The sequence below is a fragment of the Ambystoma mexicanum genome, chromosome 4p, assembly GCF_040938575.1.
Source record: "Ambystoma mexicanum isolate Mex_15411 chromosome 4p, UKY_AmexF1_1, whole genome shotgun sequence".
Lineage (NCBI taxonomy): Eukaryota > Metazoa > Chordata > Amphibia > Caudata > Ambystomatidae > Ambystoma > Ambystoma mexicanum.
Genome location: NC_090927.1, coordinates 467,774,552 through 467,795,744, shown reverse-complemented (window position 1 = coordinate 467,795,744; position 21,193 = coordinate 467,774,552). Strand labels below are relative to the sequence as shown.

Genomic DNA, 21,193 nt, shown 5'->3' with positions numbered 1-21,193 from the left:
CCCTGAGAGTTGCCCATTAATCAAAAGGCGGAAGGATGGGTTCATATAGTTTGCCTTTACCATTTTCAGCAATTTCTCCCCAAGCCCCATTCTCTTCATAGTTTCAAACATAAACTGCCACTCGACCCGGTCAAACACCTTCGCAGCCTCTAGCGCAACGAGAAGCGCCAGGATCTTATTTACATTTGCTTTTCCACTAGGTGTAAGACCCTTCTACTGTTATCTCCCGTTTGTCTCCCCTGTATGAAGCCAGATTTATCCGTTCCAACCAGCTTCGGCAGGAGGGGATCTATCCTAGTTGCTAGTATTTTGGTGAATAGCTTCGCATCCAAGTTAATCGGTGCTATCGGTCTATAGGACTTGCAGCTTTCCAGGTCTTTGCCCAGTTTTGGTAGGAGGACCACCTTGGCTGCCTCCATCGATGGAGTTTTCTTCCCTTGTATTGCAAACTCGTTAAATAGCTGAAATAATGGGGGGACTAGCACCTCACTAAAGGTCTTCTATAAGTCGGCCGTAAAGCCATCTGGGCCTGGCGCCTTGTTTATGGGCAACGACCGGATTGCTCTGCGAACCTCCTCTGGCGTTATGGGTTGGTCAAGGTCCTATGCTTCCTCCTTTCTTAGGGTGGGGAGGGAAATATTTTCCAAATATTTGGCTTGGGATTGTTCTTGGGGTTCCTCGGATCTGTATAGGTCTGAGTAGAAATCAGTAAATTCCCTTTGTATCTCTGAGTGATCGGAAGAGACCCTGCCTTTAGTCAGTTTAAGTTTGATAATGGTTCTATCCTTTTCCTCCTTTCTTAGAAGCCTGTCCATGTCCGTTACGGTTCCCAGCAAGCTACGCGATACCCAGACGTAATCGATTCTTGATGAGGACCTGTGTGCATGGGAGTAAAAAGTGTAACCCTTTAAGTCGCCCTTTTTTTCCCTCCACACATCTGCCAAAACCAAGCCATTCAATTCTTTTGAGGGTTTGTTTTGGGAGTTTCCCCTCCCCGCACTTCTATCCAATCCTGGGTCCCATGCCATGTTTAGGTCCCCTGTCAAAATCATCGGGCCCTTAGAAAACCTTTCCAGCTTGCTTAGCCTCTGTTTTATGAATTTGTCCTGCCCAGTATTGGGGGCATATATGGTGGCTATTGTATATGTCTCCCCTTCCGATTCCAGCTTGGCGGCGAGATACCTCCCACTAAAATCCTTTTCCCACCCTGTTAGTTTCAGCTCTAGGGAGGACCTGGTTGCGAGTGCCACCCCCCCTTCTTCATTCGCTGTAGAATTTTGTCATACCCCTGGATCTTAAATTTGTGAGCATCCCCCCGTTTTATGTGCGTCTCCTGGAGTGACCCCCCCTCCCGTGCCCCCCTCCGTGCTCCCCTCTGTGCTCCCCCCTGGGTGGGCTCAATCGACTTCCAACACCCCCCCCCCCCGCAGTGGCTTCTCGGATATTGAGCCCCTTCATTCCCCCAGGCATTATCCCTGCAGGCACTTCCCTGCCCAAGGTTGATTCCAGATTCCACCATCCCCACCACCTCTGCTTCGTATCTTAGTGCTTACCCTCCCCGGGCTTGTGTGTCCCAGCAGCCTTACAGCTTCTCCCTGGAGTGTTAATGAATGAAAGGGCCGCAACTTGAGCGGCTTCCAAAGTGTTTTGGAAAGATAACTTTGGACAGTATAAGCGAGGACTGTCACGAAGAAAATAATTATGAAGACAATAATCATATAAATCCTGTCATCCGGCAGAAATAAAAGGTCAGGTGTAAGACTCGAAAATCTGGACGAAATATCTACCAAGTTGTCAGATGGATTTTTTCCTTAATGACTCGAAGCAATTATAGTGAACTACAGATCGAAAGCTAAGCAGCATTGCATTTGGGAAAAATAGCATTCTTGCAAAACCAGTTTCATTGTCCTGAAGACGGCCCATACTCATTAGACCAACAGCATTCGAGAGTGTACTCTATGAGTCTCGGTGGCCGAAACATATGTTGACAAAACAAAAGGAAATTTTCATTGAATTTTCATTTTTCTCCACCTATATCTATACCCGATGGGTGTTCTATATGAGTTGCAATCCTGAACTACACCCCAAAAAAAAGTTACGTAGTAATATAGAGAGGCTGCACAGAATAAACAAAGGAAGAAACTGCATTCTCTTTAGACAACGGATATATTAATCTATGAGGGAGTTATCATAGATACTGATGGTTGATCTTTATTCCCACAACTTCAGAAAGTATTTGTCCCAAAAAGAATTGCTGTCTTTTTAAATATGTTTTTTCATTGATGTGCATAGAATGACGTTACACTATGTTTTTCTGTTTGAACATACACGAGAATTAAAGTAATAAATATGTAGTCTTATGTTTTTTAGAATTGTACACCATTTATGTAAGAACCTTTTATAGGTCTTTTTATAAATATATTAAATTGAATAAAAACTGAAGTTTTTTAGTAAACAATCTATTACTTGAATAGATTGCCAATTCACTGACCTGGAGACACTTAGGGACACAAAGGAAGGGATAGTCGACCTGTTTGTTCTTTGTTTTTTCTGCTGTATTACTCTCCCATTTTGCAGTCGACCCCCCGAAAACAAAAAATATAGAGTACCCAATTTCGAGCAGTGTTAAATTGGGGCCAGACCTTTCCGGCTCCTCTTGTTATTTTTGCACTTTACCTTTGTCCAATACCAACGTTTCTTTGCTCCCTGGATCCTTGATCCTGGCCCGTGGGCCTCAGTTGGGTCCACCTCTAAGCCCAGTATGGTCGCTCCCTCCTCGCAGGTCGAGACCCAGTGTTTTCAATTCCATTCGAACAGGAGACCGAAAGGGAAGATCCAACGGTATCTGGTGTCCTTTCCGGCCAGGGATCAGACCACAGGGCTCATCATCCTCCTTTTCATCAGCGTTATTTGGGATAATTCCTGATAGAACTGGATCTCAGATCAGTTGTAGTTAACCCGTTTCGCTCTACTCTCTGCCCGGAGGAACCCTTCTTTCTGTCCGTAGTCGTGAAGGGTGGCCAGCGTGTCTCTCGGTCTGGCTCCGCGTTCGGTTCTCTTGGGGCCCACCCTGTGGATCCTATCCAGCTTTAGCTCAGTCACTCATTTTCCACCAGACCCAGGAAAATGTGCCTGACCACCGCCTTTAGCTCTTTGTCTTGTACCTCCTCTGTCAGGCCCTTTATCCTCATGTTCAATCTCATGGACTTGTTCTCCAAGTCCTCAGACTGAATTTCCAGGTTGTGGGTGGCTGTGGCCAGTTTCTCCAGTAGTTCCTCTATTTTCCTAGCGTCCTCAGTAAGTTCCTGCAGGGTCTTTTCATTAATGTCAGCTCTTTGCTCCAGTTTGCTAATATCTTCCCTCACCTCTTGGAGGGAGGAGGCCCAGTCTTCTCTGATCCTGTCTAGCTGGCTCGCCCCCTTGCATGATATTTTTTCTCCAAAGTCCTGGAAATGTTTCCTGAGGATATCCTCTGTTATAGGTTGGCCCAGGCTCGCCCCCGCTTACCGGTTTCCGGTCTTGGCTCTACAAAGACCCCTCCTCGTCGTTCTGGGCATCCCCTTCCTTTCTCAAGATTCTCTGGATGGGGCCCTGCTGTGACCTTTGTTGGCCCTTTAGGCCTGCCTGCGGTTCCTTGCCCTTGTTCTTTGACATTTTCCCTTGTTCCCTTGGTTTTGGGCTCTGGATCTTTGGGGTGGTCACCCCCTGTATCTCGGGGACTCCCCTAGTGAGACCACTTTCCTTACTAGCCCTGGGGTGTTCCAGACCGTGATGATTCTCACTGCACTTTACTCCCCCCAGGCCTTCTCAGCAATGCTGGGGTGCTCTTGGCTCTCTGGTCCCAGTATGGGGGGATTCTTCCTCGCTCCGACCAGGGTCGTGGTCCACCAGGGTGTAGGGTCTTGAGTTAGGCCTCCTCCAGTTTGTGGGAGGAGCGATTCTTTTTTAAACTCCAGAGCATGTGCAGGGGCTTCATCTGGCACAACACTAGGAATAGAATAGCCCTGTGGAAACTACAGAACACATATGATAAAGGAGGCATAAAACTTCCCAATTTTGAGATCTATTATTGGGCCAGCCAGCTACAATATGTGGGAAGGCCCAACAGCCGAGTCTAACTTGCTAAGATCAGACTGTGCACTATTTTTTTGAAAGAATGGATATGGTTGCCCAAAGCAGAGCTTAAAGGGTGTCCTAGAATGTTGGAACTGGGATGGCAAATATGGCAGAAAGCTTGCCAGGCCATGGAAAACCCGACTCTGTGCTCTCCACAAGTGCCACTAGTGGCACTGACAAGAGGGAATGTGCAACTGAGGAAGATATATAGCAAGACGGGAAAGTACTGGAGTTTGACACCCTGGTAGAGGAAACGGGCCTACATTTAGGACAGCATATCACATACACCAGAATGGTACGAGTTAAAGAAACGTGGTCTGAAATTGTGCTTGAAGACCAACCAGACGCAGTCATAGATACAATATACGATATTACAGAGGGGGGCATGAGGTGTCCCGTATCTATGAGCTGCTCATAACTAGGGTGGGGAAGGAAGTGACTCGGCTAAGGCGAGATTGGAAGGAGGAGGTGGGAGGAAACATGAGCAATGGACGATGGGAAAGGGCTCAGAGGTACCATAAGAAGGTGTCGAGCAATGCATGGTTGCAACAAATTCAACTATATATAACTTGTAGAGCATATATGACCCCCCCAGAGAATAGCCAGATTTAAGAACGTAGGAACCCACACATGCCCCAAATGCAAAGAAGTGAATGCTGGGATGACACACATGTTCTGGGCATGCCCAGAAATCGGAGAATTCTGGGAAAAAGTGGCCCACCGCCTGACAGCGAAAGGCATCACACGAGATGTTGAATCGGTGTGGGGGTGTATGGTGGGAGGGTTCCCTAGGCCACGCAAACTAAGACATGTCAGTAAACTTAAGGATCTGGCCTACATACTGGCCAAGTGCAGAATTGCCATGAGCTGGAAAGCATGTAACAAACCTAGAGGTTTGGTGGAATGATCTTAAGAAACGAGCTGAGAACGAAACGGCGTATGGGCCAAGGCAGTCAAAACAGGGGGTGGGAGAAGAGGCGGACACATTGACAGCCTGGAGGCATTTAATGGCTACCTTATCGGGATCCACCCAAACAAGCCCAAGTGAAGATGAAACGCAGAAGAGGGAATTCCCCCAGAAGACAAGCCGGCAGGCGGAACGGAGTAGGCTTAGGTTTAGGGGGGAGGGTAAAGGGTGATTAGCGGCTATGCTCTTATATAACACAAACATGAGTTATGTAAAATGTATAACATATTTCACTAAATTTGTTTTTTGTGCTAAATGTTGTAAAAAGCTAATAAAAATTGTTTTAAAAAAAGTTGGGCTGGGACTGCGTACAGTGGCTTGCTTATGCAGACTATGTGGCTTTGCTGGACCTAACAACCAGGGGATTGCAGGCTCAATTGGACTGTTGCTGTTGAGAATTCACTCAAGACTAACACTAATAAGACCAAGATCATGGCGTTCTCCCCCAAAAATTGGAACTCCAATGGACACAGAGTATGTAACTTGACACTAGATGGTGTGTCCTTACAGAAACTGTGAGCTCTTATAAAATGTTGACCCAAAACTGGATGGAAAATTACATCTGCAACAAGTTCAAATTAAAACTGCCCTGTAGACGGGAACACTTGTGTCCGAGCGCGATATGGGATACATTACTCACCGTAATCGTATTTCTGATGCTTGTATCTGCTTAGATTCACATGCTGTGCATAGGCCAACATATAGTGGAAGCTGCAGAGTATTACAGTTTGTTTTTCAAAACTCGAAAATGGGCGTCGACACAGGGCGTGCCAGTAATACTATCCCTAGTGTGATGTCCACTGTACCCATGATCCCTCACGCGTCTAGGACCCTCAGATTGTATTTTTTCTGGCATGAGGAGTAGCGTGAGTACAGATAATCCAAGCAGATAGATAGAAGATAAGACTACAAGCATCCATGCGCCTTTTCTCAGAGGGGAGGAAGGGTGGGTCGCATGTGAATCTAAGCAGATACAAGCATCAGAAATACGATTACGGTGAGTAATGTAGCCCTTCTGAGGCTTGTGGAATCTGCTTAGATCACATGCTGTGCATAGATTAGCAAGCAGTGTTAGAAGAAGGAGGTGGGATGTGAGAAGGGTCATGAGCAAATAAATGTCTTAGAACCGCTTGTCCCACTTGAGTATCTGTGAATGGGTGTCAATGCAGTAGTGCTGAGTAAAGGTGTGAATAGAGCTCCAAGTAGCTGCTTTGCAAATGGTGTCAAGGGGTACATTTGCAATGAAAGCCAGAGTGGCCCCAATGCCTCTTGTAGAGTGGGCTCTTGACGTGAAAGGCAAGGTTTTTTCAGAAAGGGAGTAACACAGCTGGATACAGTTAACAATCCACTTAGAGATGGCACCTTTAGAGACACGATCTCCCTCTTTGCCTGTAGCTACGGAGACAAACAGTTGGTCTGTTTTCCTTAGCGGTCTGGTTTTGTTTACATAGTATATGACCGTCCTACGCACATCTAGAGTGTGTAGTTTCACCTCAGCCGAGCTTTGTGGGTCTTGGAAGAAAGCCGGAAGCTCGATGGACTGGTTCATGTGGAAATAAACTTAGGTGAGAACCTAGGATGTGTACGTAAAACCAGTTTATCTTTACGAACTGTAAAGAAAGGATCCTGCACTGACAGAGCCTGAATTTCACTGAACCTTCTTATCGATGTAATTGCTACTAAGAAGGCGGTTTTATAAGTCAGGTGTTTGAGACTGCTTTTATGCATGGGCTCGAATGGGGGGCCCATGAGTTTAGCTAGCACCATGTTAAGGTCCCATCCTGGTGGTTGGTTAGAAATTAGAGGGTGAAGTCTCTTTACTCCTTCCATGAATGCTTTAACCACTGGTACTTTCCGCCACGACACCTTGTTATGGGAGGTGGTGTATGCTGACAGAGCTGCCAGGTGTACCTTTAGTGAGTTAAAAACCAACCCTGTGTCCAGCAGGTGGAGCATGTATGTGACAATTGTGGAAGGAGTGCAATCAACAGGGTTGATTTGCTTATTCTAGCACCAGATAACGTATCTTCTCCATTTGTCAAAGTAACAGTGCCTCGTGTTTGGCTTCCTAGACTCTCTTAGGATGTCCATACATCTCTGCGGCAAATGGAGATGTCCAAACTCTATGACCTCAGGAGCCATGATGCCAGGTTCATTGAGTTGGGTTGAGGATGCACTTTCTGACCCTGGTACTGGGACAGTAGGTTGTACCGGCATGAGAGTTTGATGGGTTCGCACACCGCTAGTCTGCGTAAGTGTGGGAACCACGATTGTCTTGCCCACATGGGAGCAACCAGGACAAGCGTCATCGATTCTCTGTTCATCTTGTTGACCACCTTCCTGATGAGGGGTTGGTGGAAAAGCGTACGCAAACATCCCTGACCAGTTCATCCACAGGGTGTTTCCCTCGGAGTCTGGTTGGGGGAACCTGGATGCGAATCCTGGGCACTGTCTGTTTTCGCTTGTGGCGAATAGGTCTATAGTGGGGAACCCCCACTGGGAGAAGATATCTTCTACGATTTCTCTGTGTAGACACCATTCGTGTTCTTCTGGGAGGGGATCTCTGCTCAAAGCATCCGCCAGAGAATTGAGATCCCCTGGAACATGTTGCGATGACGGGAAGATGTTCCGTCTGAACGCCCATATCCAAATTTTCTGGGCAAGCTTGGACAGATTTGGCGAATGAGTCCCTCCTTGCTTGTTCAGGTAAAACATGGCTGTAGTGCTGTCCGTCCGGATCTGCACTGACAGGTTCAACAGGTAGGACTCGAACGCTTGAAGCGCTCTAAATACTGCCAGAAGCTCTAGCAGGTTGATATGATTCTTGGCCACTGAGTGAGACCAGAGACCCTGAGCTGTGTGGTGGAGATGGGGAGCTCCCCACCCTGACAGGCATGCGTCCCTTGTGACTACCGCCTGTATCTCGGGATCGTAAAAGGGTTTCCCCCTGGACAGATTTTCTCTTGTCCACCTGTGAAGACTTTGTACAAGTGTTGGCGAAACGACCACTAGATCGTCCCACTGACCACTTGCCTGAGACCACTGTTTCGCCAGCCATTCTTGCATGGGACGTATTCGCAGGCACGCGTGGGGCAGCAGGTAAATACATGACACCATCATGCCCAGCAAACACATTGCTTTGCGTACCGTTATCTGGCGACCGGACCGATATTGCGGAATTTGCAGCAGTATATTCCGAATTCTTGTGTGTTTAGGACAGCTCCTAAGAACCGTTTGGAGGTGCTTGGCACCAGATTTGACTTTTTCTCGTTTATGGAGAAACCTAATTCGAAGAGGAGGTCATTCGTTCTTTGAATGCTTGTTCTGCAAATTACTGGGGTCTCCCCCGTGATGAGCCAGTCGTCCAGATAAGGGTACACTGGGATTGCCTCCCTGCGTAGGTGTGCCGCCGCCACCGCCAGTACCTTGGTGAATACCCTTGGAGCCGAGGCTATCCCGAAGGGCAGTACCTTGAACTGATAGTGCTGACTGTCCACCTTGAAGCGCAAGTGTCTTTTGTGCGCTGGGAACATGGAAATATGAAAATAAGCATCTTTCATGTCCAATGTTGCCATGTAATGCCCCTTTTTTAGGAGGGGGATTACCTCTTGGAGAGTAGTCATGCAACATTTTTGGGGCTTGACATACTTGTTTGCAGGCCTTAAGTCCAATACTGGGCGCATTGTCAAATCTTTTTTTGGCACAAGGAAGTAAGTTGAATAAATACCCTTGTTTACCTGGTGTCCCGGGACGAGTTCTATCGCGTCCTTTGCTAGAAGATTGGCGATCTCTTCGAGGAGGATCTTCTGGTGGTCTAATGAGTGTACTCTTTGACGTGGCGGGTGGTTTCGGGGACGCTCTAACAGTTCTATGCAGTATCCTGCAGACACTGTGGACAGCACCCATCTGTCTGATGTGATCCCTTCCCAAGCTTGGGTGAAGTTGGTAATGCGCCCCCCTACTGGGGATGCGCGAGGAGGACCCTGAACGGAACGTCACTGTTTTGGTGGAGGCGTCCCGCTGCCTCTATTGGGGCTGCCTCTACCCTTACCACGTCCTCTCTTATTACCCCTGCCATAACTCTGGGTAGACTGCTGGTTGTTGTTCCATGGTGTACCCTGCCCCTGAGAATAGTTTGTTCCTCTCTGGGAATTTTGTCCACGTGGGCGATGAAAATTGCCATTCCCTCTTTGATTCGGGGGTTTGTTGGTTAATTGGCCTAGGGATTTGAGAGTCTCGTACTCATCCTTGGCATTTTTCAGGGCGTCCTCTACCGCCTTCCCAAACAGTAGATCTGTCTCCACCGGTTTGTCTATTAATGATGCTTGTGTTTCGGGTTTGAACCCAGACTGGCATAACCAAGCATGTCTTTTGATATCAGTGCTTTCTGCTATCAATCTGCCGGCGTTATCCGCGGCATCAAAGGTTGCTTTTAAGATGCAACCGGACATGGCTCTTCCCTCTGACGCAACCCGTGCCAATTGGCCTTTCAAGGGTTCTGGGGCGGAGTCTATGAGTGCCGCGACTTCCTCCCACTGATGGCAGTTGTAACTCGCCAGTAGGGTGGTGGAGTTGGCGATCCTTGCCTGGTAGGCGGAAGTGGAGGCTACTTTCCTACCCAAGCCATACATCTTCTTGCTCTCCTTGTCGGGAGGAGCTTCGGACGATAACAGGGGTGTTCCTGCCCTATTTTGTGTGTTCGTAACTACCAGGGAGTCAGGTTTCAGTTGCCCCCTTATGTACAGCGGGTCTGATTGGGCTGCCCTGAAAAGTTTCTCTATCCTGGGGTTTACCGCCCTGGTGAGGTTGGGATTTACAAGGGAAGGGTCTATCCTCCTTTGTATCGATTTAAGGCTAGGGATGGCCTGGGCAACAGGTCTCCTTTCTCCCACTAATTCTTCGGCAAAGTCCCTCTCTTCCTGTTCTCCCTGGGTGTCAATGTGGAAGTGTTCTGCCGCTCTGGACAGAACTTCATTCAGGAGAGGTTGGTTGTCGACCGGGGAGTCGGTAACTGGGGGATCTTGGTCTACTGGGGAATCTACCTTGTAGGCTTCTGGGTCGTCCTCTTCCTCCTCTTGGTCCTCATCATCCCCATAGTAGCCCGTCCCAGATTGTTCTCCCAACATGCCCAAATCAGGATCCTCAATAAAGTGTAGATCCTCATTATATTGAGAGTAGGGATGTATACAGAAATGGTCCGAAGACCGTGTTGGTGCTTCAACCCGGGACTTCTTACTTGGGGGTATCGGGTCCCTAGAACCTGAGGGCGAAGCCCCGTCAGGGGTATATGAGAGCAAGTGTTCAGGATTCTTGGCATAGAAGTCTGCCAAAGACAACATCCTAGACATAACTCTGTCTATGTCGTCACTAGACCATTCCCTTGAGCTGGGAATGACTCTTTCCTGGGAGAGTTTCCCTGTCTTGTCCTGACTGGACCTCTGTGTTAGTGCAGGGGTCTTTAAAATGACAGAAGACAGAGACTTGTCCGTCTGTTTTTGCCTGTCTGACTGCTTCTGAGGTGTGGAAGAATGCTTCTTTTGTTGTTTTCCCCCATCCCTGTGGGTGGAAGAGTGTTTTCCCTGTTTATTCGCCCCTACGGAGCCTTTCGACGTCTGGCGTCAAGGTTCGGGGGTGGTGTCCCTATCTCTAGAGTGTGGAGGTTGGGACTCGGGAACAGCCATTAAGCGGTCTGCTGACTCCTGGAGTGTGGCCTGGGGATAGAGGTCGGCTTTGTCTTCCGAAGATTGAACCTCCGTTTCCTTAGGGAGCAAGGCACTCTTGGCAACAGTGGATGGCTGCCTGGAGTCATGCGGCGATCTAGATCGAGAACGCCCAGAGGACACCGATTCGGTGGACCGTTCTCTGTGTGCCTCTTTCCGAGAATTTGACGTGCGCGTCGAGTCTCGGTGGGACCTATGTTTGGTGGAAGTGGTGTGGGTAGCGCTTGTGTCGCCAGGTGTTTCCCCATAGCCGCCCTGCCGGACAACCTTCCGAGGTCAGGGACTTGCGCTTGGCTGTCTCTCGACCGCCACGTTGCCCTCGCCGTCCGAAAGCACGGCGTCGCTGCCATCGCTGAAGGCGCCCTCCGCTGCCATGGCCTCGTGATGCCTGGCGTGGTGGGCTCAACGCTTGATCAAACGCCACTTTGGTGTTTTCGGTTTAAACCTACTACACGCTCTGCAGTTCGCCTCGGGGTGGTCCCTCGGCAAGCAGAGGTTACACGTGGTGTGTCTGTCAACCTAAGGGTACTTGCGGTTGCACTTGGGGCAAAATTGGAAAGGGGTACCCTCCATATGCACCTTGTGGCAGCGGGCTAATGATTGTAGGCATATATAGAAGATGTACCTATATATAAAAGAGTGTAGAGATTGTGCTAACCCCCACTCTCCCGACTTGCAGGGCCAAGGCCAGAGGCCTTCCAAGGCCCGGGCCGAGGCCAGAGGCCTTCCGAGGCCCATGTTCGTCGTGCAGCTGGCGACGGTCGATTCCTTCTCCGGGCCGACGTCGAGTGTCGAACTTCGGTGGCTCGACATTGGGGTGGAGAAATGGGGAAATATTAAGATATTTTAGCAAAATTGTGGCTAAGTCCAAGAACTCCACGGGATGCTTCCGACCAGTATGGCGGAAAAAAACAATCTGAGGGTCCTAGACGCGTGAGGGATCATGGGTACAGTGGACGTATCACTAGGGATAGTATTACTGGCATGCCCTGTGTCGACGCCCATTTTCGAGTTTCGAAAAACAAACTAATACTCCGCAGCTTCCACTAGATGTCGGCCTATGCACTGCATGTGATCTAAGCAGATTCCACAAGCCTAAGAAAAATAAAATGTAAATTCAAGACACAAGGCAGGAGAATATATGGTAGGAGCCATTATCAAGATATACCAATCTAGGATCCTGCCAATTATGCTCTATGGGGTTGAACTCTGGGTGGGGGCTAAAGATGATTCCAAAACGTGTGCTGCTTGACAGATGTATTTTGCGGAAACTCGTACGATTGGGTAGGACTTGTTCCAGTAAAAAACATCTTTCTAGAATTTAACATCATGTGCATTACAACCATGATCCAGCACTGTTGTGCACGTATATATTGGAGAATAACTAATGCGTGTCCTGGCACCCTCCAGTGGATGCCGAGGGAAGTTCTTATGTATAAGGAAGCCTTTATGAGAAACAGTGTTGTAAACAAGATTGTGGAGTGCACTAGATTGTGGTCTGTAAGTCTCCGACATGGTGTCTTGAAGCTACCCTATTTATGGTTTAAAAACAGGATGAGGGAAGTACTCTTTGCAGACAGCAGGCAGCAACATTTTGTTGATCTTGCATGTAAATCAACAGCAGATCTATACATTACGTACTACCATGGACGGGTAGAAGTACCCAAGTACATTGAACACTTCCTTGGTAATCATCTCATCTGGACTTAAAGTTACATTCAATGGAGTTCAGACACTTGAGCACTCTGTGCCATATGTTTGGCTCCCAAGGAATTTAAGTCTGTGCAAATTGTGTTTATGAAACGGCAGAACATCTAATATGAAGTTGTTTTGCACCGAGAGATATCAGGAGAAGGCATCTTCTGGCTTGTGATAAATGTGAATCACAAAATGAAAATACAATTTGAGAAATACTTATGGCTGGAAATGACGATGCATGCATTTTCCATCTGATGAAGCTCTGGAAAATGATTGAGGCAATTTTAAGAATGAATAATTTTTGATTTAATGAAGTTGATACCTATTTTACTTTATGTTTAAAAGTGGAATGGATGTGTATTAAAAGTTGACTTGTTTGTTAACTGTATAATACAAATAAAAAATAAAATAAACATGCACTTTTTGAACCAATAGGAGTGCCCGAGCAATTTGTGTCCATCGTAAGTATTTACTTATTTATTTTATTGAACTCCTTTTTTTAGAACGCGCCCAATACCATACCCGAGTTTGGTTTCTAAGCACAGATGCAGGATTCAAAACTCTGTGTGGTCTTGCTTCCTAGACAGACAGACACACAAAATGCCTTCAACATATACCCAGCAACAAAAGGGTTTAAATGCAATTTGCAACAGCGTTCACTGCAAATACTGAAGCAAGAAGAATTGTGTATATGCTGTTGGCTTAGAAAAAAGAATGAACAATCAAACAAGCCGGGGGGGATATCTGAAGTGGAACATGCTTGCCCAGGGAACAGGATGATGCCATAGGTCATAGAGATTCGATACCTCAGTCCGGTCAACTCAGCCCTTCACACCACCGTGCCCACATGTGATAAACATAACATGACATGACAAAAACTAGCAGGTGGGGGTTGGCAGTTTGCCTCGTAAAATAAATGTTCCTTCAATTTAAATCTAAAATAATAACAGAGATATTTTCTCTGTGGGAAAACAAACCTGCATCTGAAGTGGAGTCCTCCATTTCCCTGTTCTGAAATAGTTCATCATCAGTTTTAACATAGCCACACACCTTTGGAGATGCCAGTCTTGACAATTCCTTGATGTCTTCAGAGCGGTAAACCAGCATTCTCTCATCTTTGGGGTTGTCAACAAATCTCCAAAGGGGCTAAAAAGCAATTTCATATTCTTTTAATTCAAAGCATAGTTAACCATCATCCTCAAGAGCAATCAAAGCATAAAATAAAAAAGGAAAACAGAAGAAAAGGCACGTGTAACCTAAACAGTTCATATTAAACTATTCATTTGTATACCCTTGGATATTATTGAGATGTGTGAAATTATTTATGGTCAGTGGCAAAGAAAAATCCATCTAAGAAGAGAATGGCTTCTGGCTGAAAAGCATAGCGCAGTATTTGTTTTAACATCCTTGTAATTATTTTAAGCTTCAGGAATATAGCAAGGTGTGCATTAATTAGAAAGACACAGTAGTTAGTTACAAGTCATACTAACAATGTTACCTTTTTGCTAAAATGAGCATCCCAGATTTCGAAATACAAACGAAATCTCAACTTCTAGGGCTTAGCCAAGGTAAACTAAGAGGATCAATCTACCGTTTTTCTGCATTAGTGAAGAAAAGCAACCTAATACAAACAATAAGCCAATTAACAAACAATGGCAAATGACACACACACTTAATACACAGCCCATGCATTGCCCACTGCATTCCACTTTTACATTTCCCTTCCAACTACCACACCCCATGCTTTCCCCAACTCTCCTGACTGCAAGAGATTCAGAATTGTGTTCCTTTGACATGGAGCAAGAGCTTCTCACCAACACATTTATACCATGCATGCCACTACAAGCATTCTTAAAAATACCATCCTGATGCCCCACAATCATTCCCTTTCGAGCACCCTGACGTTTTCTGTAATATTTACCACCTCACATATCCCCAAGATCCCTTATTATTTACTCTGTTGCAGGAAAGCGTTTGCCTTTTCTACACTGCTAACCACTACTTCAGAGCCAGGTAATGAACTTTCAAATCTCATACTTGTACACTCTTGGACAGGTACTACTAGAGATCAGCCGTCTCCTCTCACATTGCCTGGTTATGGTTATGGTCTGGCTTATACACTGCCAGCTTTATTAGATAAGGTATAATTTAGGTAGACTAGATCATGTGGTGCAGAACTACGGTTCTGCTTTTCCAAGTTGCTTTGGGGTCAGGTTGCCCCAAATTAACCATTTAATTAAATGGGAGAAGACACCTGCGTGGTGCAAACTGACATTCCTTGTGCTGTCTCGCTGGTCCAATACATCACTTCTCAAGGGTGGAGATGCAGACATTTCCGACAAGAGGCAGGATGGTAACTTCCTCTCCTTTCAGCTTAGTGTTTCCTACCTTCTCAATAGCTTTCAGCCCACTTGAATTTGTTCCCCCGCCCTTGTTTTTCTGAAGCCCCAATTTTAGCATACATCTTAATGCAAGGTGCCCATTTCTCTCATACAGTTTGGGTGATTAAAATTCAACAATTGGCCATCAAGTTGCCGCAACTGGGCAATAGTCAATCATATTCCATAGAAGGCACCCTTAGTAGATCTCTATATGCACACACAGTGTAGAGTTACACAAAACGTTGGTTGCAGCTTTAAGATGCATTATCTGTTCATGCTATAATAAATATGAAGTGCACATCACTGAAGGCTGCCGCCTTCCATTTTCTCCCCAGGGTTTGAAATTGCCAAGGGATGGCAGCTATTTAGTTCCTGCTTTTTCCATAGAGGAGCTAGTTTAGCTGGACGCCAACAACTACCAGAAGCTGTTTTTGACACCCAAGACCGACTTGTGCCATGCAAACATAACTATGTGACATTACCTATGTTTGGGAATGGGTGTAAAGGTGCATTAGGGCACACGGAGGAGACATGTAAAGCTTAGGGAGTAATATAGAATGGAAATTATTAATTGAAAGAAGTCTGGTGACTCACTATGGATTAGCCTTTGGTCACTTAGCAGTTGCTTTCTGTGCGATGTCTGTGCGTTACTTTTAGCTCCTGCTCAACTTAATAAATCATTATTTCAGTCCCTGCTCCTGAATAATCTCAGTTCTATTTCTGTTTAGAAGGCTGTTTTTCTGCTGCATTGAAGTGGACTTTTCCCTGCCGTCACTGCAGGGTCATCACACAAACTACCAGGCTCAGGCAAGGGCCTGCAGCAGAGGATTCTATGACAAGACGGAGGCGAGCATTATGCTTATCTCTTTAATTTGCCACCAACATAGCAATTCAACTTTTAATAAACTTTTACAAAAATAAATGTTTCTTTGCTTCCATGAAAAAAGAAATCTTTAGTTTTAAAGTTTAGAGTTTTGTAGAGACTCTTCCCTGGTCTCCTACAAGTCCCATGAGCCTCCTGGTGCTCAGTAGTCCTTCCTCCACCAATCCGGAGTCTGACACCCCTATAAGGACTCTCCCCACTAGGTCCTTTCCTCTTTCTTTTTGCTGCTAGCATACAGAGATAAGTGATTTATTTTCTCTCAGTATGAACATATTTTTAGGGTATTTTCCTTTCATGAATAAGAAAGTTATCTATATATAACGTGAGCGCAGCGCATATTTTTTAAAAAAAAAATGTAGATATTTATACTTAAGTAAACTTCGATTATTACCTTGTAAGCGAGCGGTGCTCCGCGTCCGCTTCAGTTCATTCTTATGCGGTTCAGCTGACCCGCGTTGTCATCCGCGTTTCAGTTAGTTCGAGAACTGAGGAGGCAGAGCCGGAGCCGCAGGCGCTCTCGCCCGCGTTAGGCATCCGGCCTGCTCCTCAAGGCATCGCACGGCAGGCGTGCGTTAGGACCCTGAAGGAGCGGGAAGTTGTAAGCCTTCCCGTCGCTCCGCAATACTTTCCAGCATTTTCCTTTCATCGCGTACGCGAAGGGAGTGCTGCGTGTTTCTGCTTTTCTACAAAAAAAAAAAAAAGAAAAAAAAGAAAAAAAGGGAAATTAGACTGGATCCCTGATACTGAGAGCGTCTGCATTGAGACGCAAATATATTAAAAAAAAAACTAAAAAAAAAAAAAATGTAGTTCTTTACAGCAGCACGCGTCTCCAGAAGGCCTTCACATTGAATTGCCTCATTTAGTGGGCCTCATTCAGTCGACTGTAAGGTACGTTAGCTTTGCTAACTCAAGGAAGTTATGGCCCATTATCAAGATGGAGAGCACTTCACATCTCCTGATTATTCTGAGGAAGAGTGGGAGAAAGAACCCTCTCATCAGGAAACAGAACAGTCACTCAGTTTTAAAAAAGTAGTAGGGGACTCCCTACCTGTAGCTGTTTCCGAGGGCGTACAACCAATTGCCCAGAGATTAGACATGCTGGAGGCATGGATTTTTCAAAAAGATCAGAAATCTCCCAATAAAAAGAGGGCGCTTAGCCCTGGCGAAGGCACGTCGACTGGACACCCCCATAAAGGGGTTGAACAGGGGTGTAAGGCTCGCAAGAGCTCTGACTCTTTGACCCCCCCCCCGAGCAAGGAAAGGAGGGTACACCAAGACCCCCACAAGGCAGACGATCCCGTCGCAAGATTGAAGCAAGCCTTCCTGGCAAAATCAACAGATTGCCAACCCAGACCCCCTACCCCAGGCGTGAATATTCTCGGGGACATAGACCAGGGCTACTCGCCCGATGACGAAGCAAAAGAGGATGATGAACCCTCTGGGCACACAGCAGCAGATGAAGTAATACTGGATCAAGAGGAAGACACTAACGATATGTTCGACCCGGATACTATTAGGCATCCGAAATCTAAGGAGTGGGTTCCTTCCCCCAAGGTAGCGCTTTACATGGCACAGCATATACGCAAGCCGCTCGACAGAGAAGTAAGGTCTCGCATGAGATCGGAATGCCCCCGTCCAGATCTCCCAGATAAGTTATCGGAAACCCCAGATTTAGACCCAAAGATGGTTACTTTTGTGACAAAGTCTGCCAAAGATATCAGGAAAGGCGTAGACAGGGCCTGGCGAGGGTGCCAAGATAAAGTCCTTGATTTAGCAGGCCCATTGGCAAAAATTATTGACCTGGCGGAGCAAGCCAAAGACACGGGTTCCCCCTTTGATCCTCTAGTCCTAGCGAACTGAGCACAGAGGGCAATGTGCTTCCTAGGGAATGCCAACTGCGCCCTCTCGTCAGAGAGGAGAAGAGGGGTGCTCTTAAAGATCGACTCAAAGCTAAGCGACCTATCGTCTTACGAAGCGGGCCAAGGAGCGAAAGGCCTCCTCTTCGGCGAGGCGTTCGCGAAAGAAATGTCCCAATTTGTAGGAACGTATTCAGCCCTCGAAAAGGCCCAGAACTCCATCAAAAGAATTTTTCCCGGGCAAGTTTTTGCTGGGACCGGACGCCAGAGGGGTCGGGCGTCCGGTCGATACTCCTATCATCGCAGACCCCAAGGAAACAGAGCACAATATTGGGAGGAAAGACAGCAAGATTCCTTCTTCCCCTCCCGGCCGAGGTTCCCAAGAGGTCGCAGACAAAGAGGAGCCTTCAAGCAGGCAGGCGCCACTGGCGGTGAGTACACCAATTATGCAAGTGGGGTGCAGGACCCTGATATTTCTGAACGCTTGGCGCGCATTGTCCAGCGATGCTTGGGTTTTACAAGCCGTAGCAGGTTTGCGCATAGAATTTCTAGGCGACCCCTTTCAAGCCCAAGAGCCGCAAGCTATTCACCTTACAGCACAAGAAGCAGCGCTTCTTCAGAACGAGCTAGTAAAGCTTCGCCAGAAAAATGCGATAGAGCGCGAGTTGCAGTCTTCCCCGGGGTTTATAAGCAACATGTTCCTCGTGCACAGAAAACAAAGTGCGCCCGGTTATCAACCTAAAGAGCCTAAACGAATGGTTAAAATACAATCACTTCAAGAGTGAGGGAATCCATCTTCTCAGAGACCTTCTTTGCGTGAGATATTGGTTAGCACGTCTGGATCTGAAAGACGCATACCTCACAGTGCCCATAACAGAAGACCACCGCTGATACCTTTGTTTCCGCTGGAACAAAGAGGTGTGGCGTTTCAAATGTCTTCCCTTCGGCCTCGCTTCAGCCCCATGGGCCTTCACCAAACTGATGAAGCCGGTGGCAGCGGCCATAAGAGAAAGAGGTATTCGGATCATAATTTATCTAGACGATATCCTGATCCTGAACCAGAGCAAGGACGCCCTGATCACTGATATTCGTTGGGTTTGCACCTTACTATCTTCCCTGGGGTTTCTAGTGAACCTCGACAAGTCTCAATTGCAGCCACTTCAAAGAGTAGAATTCCTAGGTTTCACCATAGACACAGTAAAAGCAACTCTGGAACTTCCGAACCAGAAAGTAAAAGCAATAAGGAAGGAGATCAAGTCAGTCCTAGCAAAAAAGAGCATCTCGCTACGATATCTAGCCAGAATAGTGGGACTTCTAGCAGCTTCTATCCAAGCGATTTTCCCAGAGCCCCTACATTACAGAGCCCTCCAGAGACTCAAGATCAAACACCTGCAAGGAGGTTTAGGATACCATCAGCTAGTTACCTTAGACAGCGAGGCAATTTCAGAGCTTCACTGGTGGCTGCAAAACATGGAAGCCTGGAACGGTCAAGCCATCTTCGGCGACGTTCCAGATATTACTATAGAATCCGACGCGAGCAGAGCCGGATGGGGAGCAAGGTGTGGGCAATTAGAAACAGGAGGGAGATGGTCAGAGAACGAGTTACAGCTCCACATAAACTGTCTCGAGCTTCTAGCAGGCTTCTTTGCAGTCCAGTCTTTCACCAAAGACAGAGTCAAATGTTCAGTGCTGCTGAGGATGGACAACATCTCCGCAGTACGATACATAAACAAACTAGGAGGTATCAGATCGAGAATGCTAGCGGAACTAGCGAAAGATTTCTGGCACTACTGCCTTCAACACCAAATAGCAGTAGCGGCGGAGTATCTTCCAGGAGCCAAAAACGAAGTAGCAGACTGGAATTCCAGGTACCTGACAGATTCCAGCGACTGGAAGCTGCTTCCCCAAGTTTTCCTCAAATTAGATCAATTATGGGGTCCATTACACACAGATCTGTTCGCATCCAGACTGAATGCTCAGACAGCCAAATACTTCAGCTGGAGGATGGACCCGGGGGCAGCAGGGACAGATGCATTCCTCCAGTCATGGGCGGGAGCAGTGCACTACGCGTTTCCACCCTTCATAATGATCACGAGACTTCTAGCGAAGGTTCGCAGAGACCAGGCAGAGCTAGTTCTAGTGGTTCCCCTTTGGAAATCTCAGCCTTGGTTCCCAGTAGCGATGGAACTTTCCTCGGATTTCCAGAGGAAGATTCCTCATCGGCCGGATCTCCTCCTCAGCCCAACCGGCCAGAGCCATCCTCTGATAAAGACGGGCTCCCTGCAGTTCATAGCCTGCCGAATTTCAGGGAGAGATGGGAACTGCCAGGAATTTCGCAGATCGCTGCGGACTGTATCAGAGATTCCTGGGCGCCTTCCACCTTTAGAAGCTATAGTTCGGCATGGGATGCCTGGGCTAGAGGGTGCTCAACCTTACAGTTGGATCCAGTTTCTGCACCTATAGTACACGTCCTAAATTTCTTAGCAGACAAATTTCTCGAAGGGTGCGCGTACAGGACCTTGGGAGTCTATAGGTCAGCGTTATCTGCAGGACATGCGAAAGTGGAAGGAGCACCAGTAGGTGAACACCCGGCAGTCCACAGGCTTTTGAGAGGAATCAAGATGAGGAGGCCGCCAGAGCCCAAGTATTCTTCTCTATGGGACGTCCGTGACGTTCTCAGATTGTTTTCTAGCTGGCCAGAAAACTGCCAACTGTCCAGATCCCAGCTTTCTTGGAAGCTAGCGATGTTACTCTGCCTAACAGCATGCAGGAGAGTTTCAGACATGAAAGCCTTGGAGATAGATAGAAAGATCTTTTATCCGGAGGGTATAACCTTTACCATAGTGCAAAGGACTAAATCAGATTCCAGGGTGATCTCCTACCCTTATTTCCCCGAAAACTCAAAACTATGTGTAGCGAAATGCATTAAAGATTATGAGACCGCGACTATGCTGATTAGGCCGCAAGGCGCTACCCAATTACTAATAGCGCGCAGGAAACCTCACCATGCAGTGGCTACTGCGACAAATGCTAGATGGGTGAGGGAAGTTATGCAGTGGGCTGGCATAGATTTAACGATATTTGGAGCACATTCTGTTAGAGGCGCCATGGCTTCTAGAGCTTTCTCCGTAGGTGTGTCCTTGCAAGACATTATGAAAGCAGCAGATTGGTCTTCAGAATCCACCTTTAAGACTTTCTATTTTAAGCCAGTTTCAGAGATGGCTAGTAGGGTGGTTCAGAGCTTTGAACAAGCATAATGCTCGCCTCCGTCTTGTCACAGAATGAAGATTGCCCATGCTAACTGCACTGGTCAGTCTTGATTCTATTAAATACAACATTAACCTACAACATTAACATTACAACATTAACCTATATTAATGTAATTTTCTTGATTTCGACAGAAGGCGAAGATTCTCTTCGACAATTCCATTAATCACTAAATGGCTTCTACTAAGTCCACAATGGAATACCCCAATAGGAGTATACATTTTCTGCGCCCCACTATTTCTGTTGAAAGCAACTGCCACCTTGCAATAGCTGTATATAGCAAACAGACAGGAACAAATGTCTAC

At 46.9% G+C, this 21,193-nt stretch overlaps 1 protein-coding gene across 2 annotated transcripts in view; it reads right to left on the bottom strand.

Annotated features, from left to right (window-relative positions):
* The window catches only part of ADAM17 (ADAM metallopeptidase domain 17), a 1,432,827-nt gene that overhangs the window by 1,086,092 nt on the left and 325,542 nt on the right, over positions 1–21,193 (bottom strand). For both annotated transcript variants that reach the window (XM_069605995.1, XM_069605996.1), the window contains exon 5: positions 13,479–13,647. In XM_069605995.1, coding sequence (XP_069462096.1) covers positions 13,479–13,647 — 169 coding nt within the window. The remainder of the gene's footprint in view (positions 1–13,478; positions 13,648–21,193) is intronic.